The sequence below is a fragment of the Arachis hypogaea genome, chromosome 7 (genome assembly GCF_003086295.3).
Source record: "Arachis hypogaea cultivar Tifrunner chromosome 7, arahy.Tifrunner.gnm2.J5K5, whole genome shotgun sequence".
Taxonomy (NCBI): Eukaryota; Viridiplantae; Streptophyta; class Magnoliopsida; order Fabales; family Fabaceae; genus Arachis; species Arachis hypogaea.
The window spans coordinates 13,381,037-13,396,079 of record NC_092042.1 but is presented as its reverse complement, the minus strand read 5'-3'; the positions used below and the strand labels follow the sequence as shown (position 1 = coordinate 13,396,079).

The 15,043-nt window shown below is 34.4% G+C and overlaps 1 protein-coding gene across 5 annotated transcripts; it reads right to left on the bottom strand.

The window, feature by feature from the left end:
* Positions 1 to 200: 200 nt before the first annotated feature.
* Positions 201 to 7,336, bottom strand: LOC112701159 (myosin-binding protein 3). 5 transcript variants are annotated; one of them, XM_029287902.2, is made up of 6 exons: positions 4,933 to 7,336; positions 4,615 to 4,836; positions 4,413 to 4,541; positions 4,242 to 4,343; positions 2,713 to 4,137; positions 201 to 789 (listed from the first exon to the last, which is right to left on the bottom strand). In XM_029287902.2, exons 1-5 carry the CDS (start codon positions 6,206 to 6,208, stop codon positions 2,756 to 2,758), a joined length of 3,111 nt encoding a protein of 1,036 aa, XP_029143735.1. In that variant the 5' UTR covers positions 6,209 to 7,336; the 3' UTR covers positions 201 to 789; positions 2,713 to 2,755. The 5 variants fall into 5 exon arrangements, with proteins under 5 accessions (XP_029143735.1, XP_072055255.1, XP_029143738.1 ...); XM_072199154.1 differs by having other exon boundaries at positions 4,242 to 4,337; positions 4,933 to 6,267; XM_025751956.3 differs by lacking the exon at positions 201 to 789 and adding an exon at positions 2,281 to 2,484 and having other exon boundaries at positions 4,933 to 6,267.
* Positions 7,337 to 15,043: the final 7,707 nt, after the last annotated feature.

The following is a 15,043-nucleotide window of genomic DNA, read 5'->3' as shown; positions in this document are numbered from 1 at the left end:
CAAATATAGCCTTTTAAGCGTTCAAGAATAATAATAAAACACAAAACATATCACATCATAACACTTATTATATAAACCAATGAGAATATTAAGCTCAAGAGTATATGAACATTTTGCCCAACAACAAAAGAGACTACTTAGCACTACAACTAGTCTTGAGTTATTGACCAAATCGTCACTCAAGCGAGTAAGCAATATGAACTAATTAAAGCAAAGACGGCAGATTTAGCCTTTACCATTTTATACCATTTTATATTACACCCTATTTTGAAAAGGACAGATACAAAAGAAAAAAAAATTGACACTCTTTTAGTCTTTACCATTGAGGCATTGACAACCATAACTCCCAAATAAATACACATTATACAAGATGATGGACGCATGATTTTTCTATGAGGTTCCGAAGCACCCATTCCCACCTACTTCTCCTTCCCAACCTAACAATGGATAATCAAAGGAGATGTAAAACAACGATCTTTGATGTATTAATAATTTTTTAACTTCCTAGATTGATTAACTGAATAGTCGAGAGACCAAAGGTTCTCACACCATATTGCAAAATTTTGGCCTTTCACACAATTTTGTCATTTATGTGGCTCAAATCGACACCTTAAAATAAAGATGAACTTGAACTTCGTGGTTTGCATTTTGTACTAGTTTCAACAAACCATGGCATTGGCATGACACCATAAATCTCTCCCGCCAAGGAGAATTTTTTCCTAATTGTTTTTGCAACAAAATTTGGTACCATGAAGTGTGACATATTCATCATGATCCAACAAAAGCAATCTGCAAACAATAAAAAAAAAAAAGAGAAATCAGTACTTGGAATAAAGGTAATTGGATGTATAAAATAATTCCATTATTTTTAATAGAATATATAATGATTTTAATTTTGATGTACAAAATACCGTCATTTAATTATATCCATTTTTTTAGATGACTATTAACATAATCACTATAAACAATAGTTATTTTTACTGATATAATACTATCATAATTAATTGGATGTGCATGTAAAATTACTTTGATATAGAAAAGTTTTCAAATGATCCAGTCACTTTTACTGGTACTTTGCTATGCCATGCTGCAGTACTGTTGAGATATATAGTTAAAAATGTTGACGGTATAGATTTATTGAAATTATTATGAGCTAGAATCATAGAAGGATGGTGTAAGCTCTTCCCTAAACCTATTCAAAGCGTGACCTGGAAAGCAACAGGGGTATTAACATTGAGGGCGGGTGTCTGTGTGTTGTCAATTTATAGAGCGTGAACTCAGCTCACAAGTGGAGCCGTTGGAGTGAGTTGGGTGTTTTTGGACTAAAAGGCATGGGCCTTCGATTTTTTTTTTTACAAGTATCACGATTGATTGGGCTATGTGAGATTTAAGTATTGATGGTTCTTTCATTAGTAATGTTGTGGAGCAAAGTAATCCTAACCAGAGCCAAACACCCTCACCGCCTTATTCACTCACATGTTCTTCCAACCCCATTCTTGAATCAGAAAGCAACCCTGCGAAGCCTACCCTCTAGACTCGAAAGGCGGAAACGACAACTTGTTCTTCCAAGACCCTACTAACGGTGAAAGTTGATGACCTACTCAACTGACGGTAGAGGCAATAACATATCAACGCCCACCACCCCAAGGACCGGGGGTTGTTTCGTCTTTAGCTACTGTCAGGAAAATGATCGCAGGAAGGCAGCGACTAACCTTCAGACGGGGACGACCTAGCGCGACGACGTTCACGCGGCACTGGTGAGTGCCTACCTTTAGAGACAAACGGCTCGTCTCGGCGTGAGCAGTCAGCTATCTGACGGTGACGATATGGGTTGCATGCGACACCACAACCGCCGTGCTAGAGGTGACACATCTTCAGGGACACAGTGTCCAGAAAGACATCCACAAAAAAGCAAGACGATGAGGGGTTAGGCCATCCTCCAAGATTCCACGGGTGGCTGCTTACCATAAACTTGGGCATTGGAAGATTTTGGAAACGACAACATTTTGGATTTCTTACCTAAAATAATTTAACCTTGCCCTACAATCTTTCCATGCATCATTATTATTACGGGCTTGATTTTCTTTCACTAAATGCATCAACAAGACACCAACACCCTCATTATTCCAACAATGTCAACAATGACATAAAGACCCGCAAATAAAAAAAAACCATCTAAATTTTTCTACATGCACTGATTCCTTTAAGTTTGCTCTTCTTAGGCCCATTGTCTCCCTGACAAAAAAAATCAAATAAAGCCCAATTGGACCCAGATCGTATATCAGCTGGCTCAGATGCAACTTGGCTTCATTTTTTCTTTAAGCTGATTCCAACTCTCCGCCCCTTGTGGTCACTTTTCACTTTATTCCAAGGATATCAAGGATATTACACAACGTGCTACACGACAAAATTGTAACCTGTAACCTTACCTTACGTGGATCATCAGAATTCCAGTAAAGGTGACTGGATCATTTGAAAACTTTCCTATGATATATGATGATATTTTAAATAAGTGTAAATTTCAATCATTTAAGTAGCATATTGTTTTCATCAAGTGTAAATTTAGTCTTAGTAAATATCTCGTTCAAGTTTTGATTTGAAGAAATTTTTTCATAATCATAAAATACTTTCAATAGAAAGTGTGATTCTATTTAAATCAATACTAATATAATGAGTACGAAATAATTTTCCGTTTATCTGTGAAATGCATACCTTATAGTTGATTTCTACATGTCTATGGTTGCTGAATTCTACTTCACATCAATGGATCAGTGCCCAAGTTCTTCAATCTGTGTTCAACGGCTTTAAGATCACGAAGATGTTGCAAAATTTCTTGAAGCAGACCCGTTCCTTTGTCACCGTTCTGTATAGAGCCCACACAATTTTGCAGAAACTCTCTATCAGATTCAAGAGCTTGTAACCGCTCATAAACACGATCCACTTCTTCTTCAACTGAAACCTTTTCAATTGCACCAACTGAATCTTGCACATCTTCAACTGATTCAGGTTTCATGATTTGTGTATGATCAAGTGTGTATGCTTCTTCCTCGTTCTCATTTTCCGCGGCATCTAGATATGGTAGCAGCCTTTTTGCCAATGATCCCATTGTTCTTCTTTGAATATTTTGTTTATCATCTGAAAAATTATGCATATTTTCCTCTGGACTGCTATAGTTGCTGCAATTCTCATTCAATTCTTTGTCACAATGTGTTGATGAATGCTCAGTTATTTCGATATCATCGATGAATTCTTCGCTCTCTTCGAGATTCATAATCTTTTCCTCCAATTCTCTTAGCTGATCAAGAATCAAGGCTCGCTCTTCTTCGAATTCGGCTAATGAATCATCAAGAACACTAATATGTTTCACACAATCCAATGCCATCTCTTCCAAATTCGAAACACCATCAGCAGTAGTTGCCTTGTTGTTCAAGTTATCTTCTTCTTCTTCTTCTTCTTCTTTGTCCCTTACTTCGCGGTTGAGATCAATGGATATATCAGAGGAAGAAGAAGAGTCTCTGCTTCTTGTGGTTCCATCTTTCATTCTTCTCAACAGCCTTATCTTCTCTTTCGCCTCGTAATCCACGACCTTCTGTCTATACTCTTCCAGTTCCTTCTCAAGCTCTTGCTTCTCTTTTTCCCTTTTCAACATTAGCTCGTTCAAAAGCTGCAAAGCTTCTTGATCATACTCTGCTTGTTCTTCCATCATTCGCTGGTATTGCAGCGCTTCCATCCGCATCGCGGCCTTTTCCTCTTGCAATCTTGTAATCATTGCCATTGTTTGATTAGCAGCTACAGCGGATGCGCTTCGCTCTTCTTCTAGTTCTTGATATATAGCACTCAGAGCCTTTCTTTCAGATTTTAAAGCTGTTTTTAGATTATCAATTGTTGATATTGGATCGCCATATTCTAGCTCGCTCGCAACGCTGCCATCCATTGAATCCTCAGCTCCTAATTCTCTTTGCATCAATTTCCTATGCGCATATTGCAGGCCATTTACAGAACTGGGAGTTTCAGGAAGTTTATCTTCATCTGCTTCACATGATTGATGGCTTGTTTCTTCATGATTTTTCTCGGCTGAGTTTGTTTTCTCAATCATTTCAGCATAGTCATTATCTTTTGCAGCTTCTTTATCTGAACCTGCATTGTGAAACCATGAATAGCTAAGAATTTCTATATTGAAAAGTTACAGAATTAGAATGAAACAAAAGGAAAATCAAAGAGTAAGGTGCAAGAAAACTTGCATAGGTTATTCTGAGAAATGAATTTATCAAAGGCATTGTCAACTCCATCATCATTCACAATCATTTCAGCATAATCATTATCTTTTTCACCTTTATCTAAACCTGCAGAACTTAAGTGCTTCAGAATTAGAATGAAACAAAACGAAAAGAGTAAGGTACAAGAAAACTTACATAGGTTATTCTGAGAAATGAATTCATCAAAGGCATTAGCAACTCCAGTATCATCCTCGCTTTCTGAAGATTCATCTTCTGCTATGCATTGACATGAGAATTCTTGTTCTTCAGATGGAGGCAAATTATCTGTGTAAGCAATTGTTGAAGTCACATAAAAGATTGAAATGTTAGTTCTTATAATTTATGTAATTGTTTGTACCTGTTGGATTTTTGTGTGATTCTTCCATATCATCTTCTATATCATTGTCACCATTGGATAAAATTTGAGACTTGCTTAGATTATTCTGAGCAATGAATTTTTCAAAGGCATTTCCAACATCATCATCATCATCACTTGTTGAGGATTCATCATCCATTGAAGATTCATCTTCATGTGAGCTTCCATATGAGCAAAGTGGTTCTTCAGATATAGGCAAATCAACTACATGACCAAAAGGTTATTTCTACTATTGAATGAATTTCACTTAAAAAAAGAAAGTGTAAAAGAAACATGAAAAAATCATGAACATTCTTGTACCTCTAGTGTTATTTTGTTCTTCTGAGACAGCTTCAACATTGTTGTCTTCATTCGACGAAGTTTGAGCTTCTTCAAAAGTAAAAAACTTCTCTCGATGTACCTTTGCTACTGAATCCTGTTTCAACTCTTCAAATTCAAAAACTATAGAATTCTCCAAGCTTGATTCAGTTATATCAAACCTTTCAAGTTCATCAATCTTGCATGGTTCAAAAGGCAAAGAGGTAATAGAATCTATGAACTCAACAGGTATCAAGCGATTCGTTTCGCATTCCACATTGTTCTTGAAGTGTCTATCGATGACTTCAATTGATCTATCTTCCCAACAATTGATAGAACCATTAGGATCCAGCTTGGTGATGATGATAAGATCATCTTTTTCTCCTTCCTTTTCATCAGAGTGCAAGTTCGAGACAGAACTCGAACGATCCTCTGCCACTTCCCTGAGGATAAAACTCTCAATATCAGAAAGTATCTGATGCACATCATCATGATCTTCTTCTTCTTCTTCTCCATTGTTAATCTCAAACTCAATGTCTTTATCAGCTTCCTTTTCATCATGTATTGATTCTACAATGAAAGAGCCTTTTCTTGCATCTCCCCAAGAAGGCTTCAACAAAAGATAAGGAGGGTAAAGCTCTCTCCTCAAGCTCTCATTGCAGCAGGAGCATCTCTTTGTGTCATCATCATCACCGTTTTCATGACTAATCCAAGAGATGAATGCGATTCTGTTGTGTCCAATTCCAACTGAGTTTTCGTGCCGGTTCGGCCTAGAAGCCAAGCAATCCTCACACATGTGCTGTGTCTCAGCAAGCTTTTTATGGTTTGAACAGTAACCAAGCTTCGAAATCTCAGCTGCATGAGACTCACAAACAAGATCCTTATCCAAATTTCCACTTTTTCCATGCTGCAAGATGTGATCAACCCTTGAGCACCAAAGGCATGGTGGTTGGAGGCCAACACATTTTGCAAATCTTGAGATGAGGTAGCTGAACAAGGAGTTGAGGAGAAGAAGTACTATGAGGATCCATTCAAGAACTGCATACACAAGAATCACCACAATTTTGTTGGTGTTTCTGTGTAGCATGCTGGCAAACTTGTTGGCGGCCATTGATGGTTTTTGTTTTTTGGTTTTGTTTCCAATTTTCCGAAGCTTTGTAGTTTCTTTTGCATATGTGTGTGTGACTGAAGAGTGTGGAAGAGAATGTGAGAAGAGAGAAAAGTGTGGGAAGGGAAAAGAAAGAGCAATGGAAAGAAGGAAGGATGTTAAAGAGTACATTAAGGGATAGTTTGGTAATTATCACATCATGGTGAGTCAAAAATATTGTCATTACAATATACGATATTCTTTTGACTGTCTGTCCAAGTTTGGATCGAATTTATAACCAACGATCTAAATTTAAATTACAATGGAAATTAAAAATAATAAATACAAAAGTTCTTCCAAATATGGATATAAGTATATAGATACTATTCAGAAGGTGATAATAGGATTATCTCTTAATAGAATATAAATTTACGGATCAGATTATTAGGTTGCAATGCTCAAGGAGTCAAGGCAGTAATAGAGGTATAAGGAGGGGAAGTAAATAACGAAATAGTTTAATTAGTACTCGGTTTCTATAATTTTATCAAAATTTTAATTAAATTTTTAAAAATTATATCAAATTTTGTAATTAAATACTTATCATTACAAAAAATTAAAATTAATGAAATATTCTATTAAATAAAATAAATATACTACACATACAACAAAAATAAAAAAAAAACTTAAAAGATAACCATTTTTTATTTTTTAAATTATCAAAGTGTCTCAACATAAAATAAAAAATCTCTACTCTCTCTCTCCTTCATCTCTTTTTTTTACGCCATCCACCTCTTCTATCAAATTCACCACTTCAAACTTCATTGAGGAAAAAAATATACCAACTAATATACTCTAAAAAATCTCGTATTTTATCTGATTAAAGAATTTACTGAATTCGAGACTAATAAGAGACGAAATTGTGACTTACGATTGGAAATATAGTACTAAGGTTGTCAATTTTGGTGGTGAAAAAAGTTGGTGGAGTTAGAATAATCCTCACAAATAGAATCTCTAATAGTGAGAGTTGCGTCAGCGATGCTCACCTCATCCCGACATGCATTGTAGACGCGCAGATGAAGGCGGCATGATTAAATCCTACATCTTATTTACTGCAAACCTTATTGTAACTCTCAAATTCAAAGGAACAATCTTCGGAATCAAATTGGCACTGGCATCGTTCTCTGCAAGAGAACCTAACGGCTTGAACTCTGAAATTCTCAAACCAAATTGATTGTTTCTAGTGTCAACATCCTCGCGGCTTGGACCGATGCTCTTAGATCTACATGTCTCAATTTAAGTTCAAGGAGAACCGAATTCAACACTTTATCTTATTTCTACTTCTGTTTTATTTTGTTTTTGTTTCATTCTACTTTTACTTGGTTTTATTTTTGCTCATTGATTATGTTAAAAAAAAATTGATTGTGTTAAAAAATTCTAATTATGAATTCTAACTATATATTTTGCTTGTAATTATGACAAAAATTTTGGTTCTGAATTTATATTGATTATGACAAAAATTCTGCTGTACAATATAAGAAACTTGTTGGCATAGGAAAGTGGGTGACAGAAGAGAAGGATGAAGGGATGGTGGATCAAGGGGAGAATAGTGAAGGACAGCGAGGGTAAAAGAGGGTAGATGGTGTGGGTAAATAAGTAAATTTATATTTTATAAACGTTTTTTTTAGTGTTTACTATTAATAAGGAGTTAATTATAAAATTTGATATAGTATATGGATTCAATTAAAAAAAATTACAGAAACTTAATTGAAAATTCGATAAAACTATAAAAATCGACAGAATAATTAAACCTTTAAAGTTTGAACGTGAATTAAGCTTTTTTATTTATAATATTTTGAGGATGAATTTAAAAAGAATTAACATAAATCCGTGTAGAATTTATTTAAGATCCGTAAATATGATCAAAATATATTTTTTATGGTCTTGATATACTTCTAAAAGAATGTTTTTAAATTAGTCATAGCTTTAAGTTTAGTATGAGAATTGAACTATAACATATATAATTTTTATGTTTTTTTTTTTAAACGAAATTCAAGTATCACATCATGGTGAGTCAAAAATATTGTCATTGCAATATACGATATTCTTTTGACTGTCTGTCCAAGTTTGGATCGAATTTATAACCAACGATCTAAAAATAAATTACAATGAAAATTAAAAATAATAAATACAAAAGTTCTTCTAAATATGGATATAAGGATATAGATACTATTCAGAAGGTGATAATAGGATTGTCTCTTAATAGAATATAAATTTACGGATCAGAATATTAGGTTGCAATGCTCAAGGCATTAATAGAGGTAGGTATAAGGAGGAGAAGAAAATAACTAAATAACATAGTTTAGGGTTGGTTTAGTTAATTTCTTGATACTTATAATTTTATTAAATTTTTAATTAGATTTTTATATTTTTTTTAATTAAATTTTTATATTATATTAAATTTTGTAATTAAATTCTTATTATTATAAAAAATTAAAATTAACGAAATATTCTATTAAATAAAATGAATATATTACACATAAAATAAAAAACCTAAAAAATAACATCTTTTTATTTTTTAAATTATAAAAGTGCCTCAACATAAAATAAAAAAATTTCTACTCTCTCTCTTCCATCTCTCTCTTCCATGTCATCTACCTCTTCCATCAAATCCACTACTTCGAGTTTTATTGAGAGAAAAAATGTACCAACTAATATATTTTAAAAAATTTGATGTTTTATCTAATTCATTCTGCATGAAGAATTCACTGAATCTAAAATAGTGAGAGGCGAAATCATGATTTGCAATCGGAGATGTAGCCAATTTTGATGGTGAAGAAAGCTGGTGGAGTTAGAATGATCCTCGCAAATGGAATTTCCAATGGTGAGGGTCTCGTCGGTGATGCTCACCTCATCCCAACATGCGTCGTGGGCGCAAATGAAGGCGACATGATAAAATCCTACATCTCATCTACCGTAAACCCTACTGCAACTCTCAAATTCAAAGGAACGATCTTTGGAATCAAAGCGGCATTAGTTCTAGCATCGTTCTCTACAAGACGACCTACGGCTTGAACCCTGAGATTCTCAAACCAGATTTGATCGCTCCTAGTGTCAACATCCTCACGACTTGGACCGATGCATTTAGATTTTAGAAAAATCGAATTCAACACTTCATTTTGCTTCTGCTTCTGTTTTATTTTACTTTTGTTTCATTATACTTTTACTTGATTTTACTTCTGCTTACTGATTATGTTAAAAAAAATATTCTGATTATGAGTTCTAATTATGTATTTTGTTTGTAATTAACTGATTATATGTTATGATAAAAATTTTACTTCTGATTATGTTAAAAATTGATTATGACAAAAAATTTAGTTCTAAATTTGTGTTGATTATGACAAAATTTTACTATGGAAGAAAAGAAACTTATTGGTATAAGAAGGCGGGTGACACAAGATAAGAATGAGGAGATGATGGATAAAAGGGGAAAATGATGAAAGGGTGAGGGTGGAAGAAGATAGATGGTGTGGGTAAATAATTAAATTTATATTTTATAAACATTTTTTAACGTTTATTATTAATAAGGATTTAATTACAAAATTGATATAGTATAAACACTCAATTATTAAAAAAAAGTATAGAGACTTAACTGAAAATTCGATAAAATTATAGGAATCAGCAGAATAATTAAACCTTTATAATTTAGACGTGAGTAGATTTTTATTTATAATATTTTGAGGATAAATTTAAAAAGAATTAAGATAAATTTGTATGGAATATAAGTAAGATCTTCCATAAATATGATTCAAAATATATTTTGTATGGTTTGACATGCTTCTAAAAAAATATTTTTAAATTAGTCATAGTTTTAAGTTTAGTATGAGAATTGAATTACAACAGATATAATTTTTATATTTTTATTTTATTTTTAAAACGAAATTCAAATATAACAAAAAGATCTTTGCGAGATTTGAAACAAAAGTTTTACCAAATTTTCTGTTTATAAACAAACTAAATAGAACAAAGATAACCTAAAAATATATATCTAGAGAGAGATTAAGAAAAGGTGATGTTGCTCAAGTTTTTGAGGAACAGCAAAGTCTCTAAAGTAATTGGAAAGAGAGGCAGGGCCTGCGGAACGTGCAATTGTTATATTCACTCACTGAATAATGAATATTATTATGAGCAATGTGCAACATTATTATTAGTAGCTAGCTAAAGGCTTAAAGTAGATCTCAGCAGTGACATAATACTATCTTTATCCGTAACTGTTTCAATGCCAGTCGACACTATAATAGCCTCATATTTGATTATTTGGTAATGACATTGCATGTATACTTTTATTTTCTTCTGCATTTCATATTTGTGTCCAAAATGAATTGGATAAGTTGTAAGGTTACATACTTACATAATAAAAATCACTCGTTCGCTTAAGTAAGTGTCTGAGAGTTCGAATTTTGTCTTGTGCATACAGCAATTCATTGACCAGCGATAAACTTCTGAACATAGCTCCGATCCGCGATAGATTAGTCCTTAACCTATTGAGTTGGGAGATACCGTGGACAACAAAAAAAATCATAAATGAGAGTATTAACTAGTAGTCAATTTTTTGGATAATACTATACATCTATAAAGTCGGGGAATGAGATGTGACAATGAGTGATTAGAGAGGTGTCTGTATTTTTTAAAAATATAAATATTTTATTTAATATTTGATAAATTAAAATATTATGTAATTATTGTTTTATTTTTTAAAATTTATGTATACTTATAAAAATATTCATGATGATACTTTTTAAAGTCAATTTGTATTTTTTTTAAATTAAAATGTTTTATATAATTTTATAAATTATATCTATTAAAATTATTTTAAATTTTAAATTTTGTAGTCTATGTTTATTAAAAATTATTTTTATTTTGATTTATTAATTATACCTGCTACATTTTTTGAAAAGCACATACTTTTTCAAATACATCCAAAACTAATTTAAGTAAAATTTATATTTTATTTTATAATCAATAAATTGTAATTTGTAAGCCGATATAATATTTTTCATTTGAAACTTTATTTAAACGATTTTACAGTCATAATTAGTTACTCTCATTTCTATATAGCCAAAGTAATGGCCTTTGGTTCAAATTGTGTCATAAATTATGCTAAAAAAATTGTAAAGTTAATTTGCTAAAGAATATACCGTTAACACTTAATATCATGAATGACAACACTCTAATATTATATCAAGAGACAAGAGCAATAATAATCAAATCAAATTAATATTAAGAAAAAGAAAAAGCAAAAAGATAATTTTTCCTTTTCTCCAACACCAGTCCAACAATTGTGATTCTTTTCCCTTCTATTTGATTACCATTGGGAAATAAATACAGGTATCCGTACATACAGCAAATTTAGTATAATTTTTCTTTTCTTTCTACTTAAATAAAAATTTCCAAAATAAAGAAATAAATAAATAAAGACAACTAGACAAGCAAAGACAGCTTTATAGTTCCATGAATTTGGTTTGGACCATTTCACGCGCAAGATGGGCCCCACCACTATCCATGAAAATGGCTTACTAAGTCATCTATGTAAAGGTTACCGAAGCCCACTTAATCAGTTCTGTGGCCACCTTTGGAACGGAGATTAAAATTAAAAAATGTAAAAAATTAAAAATATGAAAAATAAAGATTAAATTAAATTTTTATATTAGTGTAAAATATATTGATTGAGTTATATTTTAATATTATATTAATTTAAGATAAATATAAAAATTGAATAGTAAATTTATAATTTAAAAAATTAAATAAAAATATTTTTTTAAAAAAAATATTATTAGTTTATATTTTTATTTTTAAAAATATTAAAAAAATTAAAATTTTATATTTTAATACTAAAATTTTAATGCTGATAATCAAATATAATACTGAATTTCAATTCTCTAATCTCAATTTCAATATTTGAACAAACGACCTAATATGACGCTCTTACATGACACAAAACTACTACGTTCATTATTCACTAAGCTCCTCTTGCTTTTTCAAATTGCCATCATTGCTTCAATGCAGTTAAGGCTCTACCCTCGAGTACTTATTCTCTAACATCCAAATTATTCGGCCAAATGTATCAATTCCATATTATACTGTTGAGTTGATAGGCATTCCTTTCTTTCTTTTGTTTCTTTATTTGATTTCTTTATCCACTTAAAAATCCAACTTAAACAGTAAAGTATAATTAGTTTAATTTTATACATGTCTAAACTCACACGGTCATTGTGATGATACACACAATCCTCCTCTTTTAAGAGATGACACGATTGTATTTATAATTCTTCATACACATGTTAGCAAGACTTTTTTATTTAAGTAATAGTTTAAACGATTAATGTGAACTCAAATGGGAACGGAATATATGTTACAAAGTTTTTAATACATTAAATACATAAAAATTAAAAAAAAGAATATCATTATACTCTTAATATATGTCTAGAAACGCATTTTATTTAAATCTTTAAAAAATAAAAGATTGTCATATAGTAAGTGTTCATACCCTGCCCTAACGACAAGGTCCAGGTCCAAATGAAAGGCCCAATCCAAAGGGTTGAACCTTGCCCTGTACCGACCTCCTCCCTACGAAGTCGATTCTTACCACGATTTATCCTAAAGAAGTCGGGGACGAAAATTAGCTGGCAAATAGCCACTCATTCAAATGAGTAACTGCCCCTAAAATCTCTCTACCCACTTCCAGGAGCCATATCTCAACCTCCCTAAGATAAAGGGACGGTTATCCACCTTAAATGGCGGAACTACTTCAACAGTGGTTATGGGTTCACCACTATAAATACACTGGCACCTCTCAGGTATCTCAGAAGCCCAATACTCTCTAGACCTGTTTTGCCCCTTTGCTGACTTTGGCATCGGAGTGTTTTTGCAGGTACCACCCCCCATTCTCCCTTACACAAGTCGGACGGGGGCCTTGGATCACAAACTCACTTGGACGTTTCATCGTTCAGACGATTGGGCCAGCCAAACTTGTCCAACCCATTAATCTCCGGTTACCCATCGTAACATTGGCGCCGTTGTCGGGGACCCGAGAGATCAACCAGTAATGGCGGACATGTCACAATGTGGCATCAGATTCTGAACAAGAGAATCTAGATACCGGAAATAATGACGCAGACCTAACCCTTCACCAGGGAACCAACGACCAACATAGGGAAGGCACCTCCGGATTTAAAAATCCGAAGATGAACTCCTCCGAGGGGCGTGAATCGGAAAAGGATGGGCCACCCCATATAACCAAACTAATAGGGCTATTCCATGGCCACCAAGGTCGCTTGGAACAACTGGAACAGGAGCGGGAGTGACAAAAGGAAATAGAAAAGCACTTAAGAGAGGAGATGGAATGATGAAAAGAGTTAGAAGAAAAACTCTTAAAGTTAGAATCCTCCCTCAAAAGTCGGAAGTCCCATGGCGACCGAGAAGAGTCGCCCCCAGGAAGGGAAGACCCTTTTAGTGAGGACATAATGAGGGCAAAAGTTTCAAGAAACTTTAAAAGCCCCGACATTGACCTCTATGATGGAACCACATATCCAAAGCATCATTTAAGCAACTTTAAAAGTCGGATGTATCTGGCTGACACTTCTGATGCAACACGCTGCAAAGCTTTCCCAACCACCTTATCGAAAGCAGCGATAAAGTGGTTTGATAGCCTCCCTCCAAGGTCGGTCACCAGCTTTGAAGACCTCTCGAGAAAATTCCTAATGCGGTTCTCCATTCAGAAAGACAAGGTAAAGCATGCACCGAGCCTCCTGGGAATAAAACAGGAGGTCGGAGAACCTCTACGGGATTATATGGAAAGATTCAACAAAGCATGCTTAGAGATTCAAGACCTGCCCACCGAGGCAGTCATTATGGGGCTGGTAAATGGGCTTAGAGAAGGACCCTTCTCACAGTCCATATCAAAAAGACACCTCACCTCCTTGAGTGATGTACAACAAAGAGCTGAGAAGTACATCAACATGGAGGAAAACGCCAGACTAAGAGAGTCAAGTTGGCGACCTGGACACCTCCCCTCGATAAAAGATAGAGAGAGGGAGCCAAAGAAGAAAGAAGACCTCAGTCTCGACAGACCCAGGAAATATCACTCTTATACTCCTCTAAAAGTTTCCATAGTGGACGTATACAGAGAAATTTGCAATATTGAAAGGCTGCCGCCTCCCAAACTCATCAAGAATAAAAAAGGGGGGGAGTCGCAGCGACTACTGCGAGTACCATAAAATATATGGTCACTCAACAAACGACTGTTACGACCTCAAGAATGTGATAGAAAAGCTAGCCAGAGAAGGCCGACTTGACAGATATCTCATGGAGAGGTCGGACAATCATGGAAAGAGAAAGCGAGATGATGCGGACAGAAGAGACCCACCACCGCCGACTCCGGAGAGACATATACATATGATCTCAGGCGGATTCGCGGGAGGGGGCTCACCAAGTCCTCTCGCAAAAGACATCTCAAGCGAATCTACCAGGTAGGAAGTGAATCGCCCGACCTTCCTACCATCTCATTTACAAAGGAAGATGGGCAAGGAATAATCCCCGGACACGATGATCCGGTGGTGATAACCATGATCCTAGCCAACGCCCATCTCCACAGAACTCTGGTGGACCAAAAAAGTTCAGCAGCATCCTTTTCAAGCCTGCGTTTGATAAACTAGGGCTCGACGAAAGGGAGCTGAGAGCCTACCCCGACACCTTGTATGGGCTAGGCGATACGCCAATAAAACCACTGGGTTTCCTGCCCCTCCACACTACTTTTGGAAAAGGAGAAAAATCCAAAACTCTGAATATAGACTTCATAGTCATCGACGTGGGGTCAGCATATAATGCCCTAATCGGAAGAGCTACCCTAAACCGACTAAGAGCAGTGGTATCTACCCCCCATCTCTGCATGAAATTCCCGACATCAGCGGGAATAGCAACGGTGCGTGGGGACTAGAAATTGGCAAGAAAGTGCTACAATGAAAGCCTGAA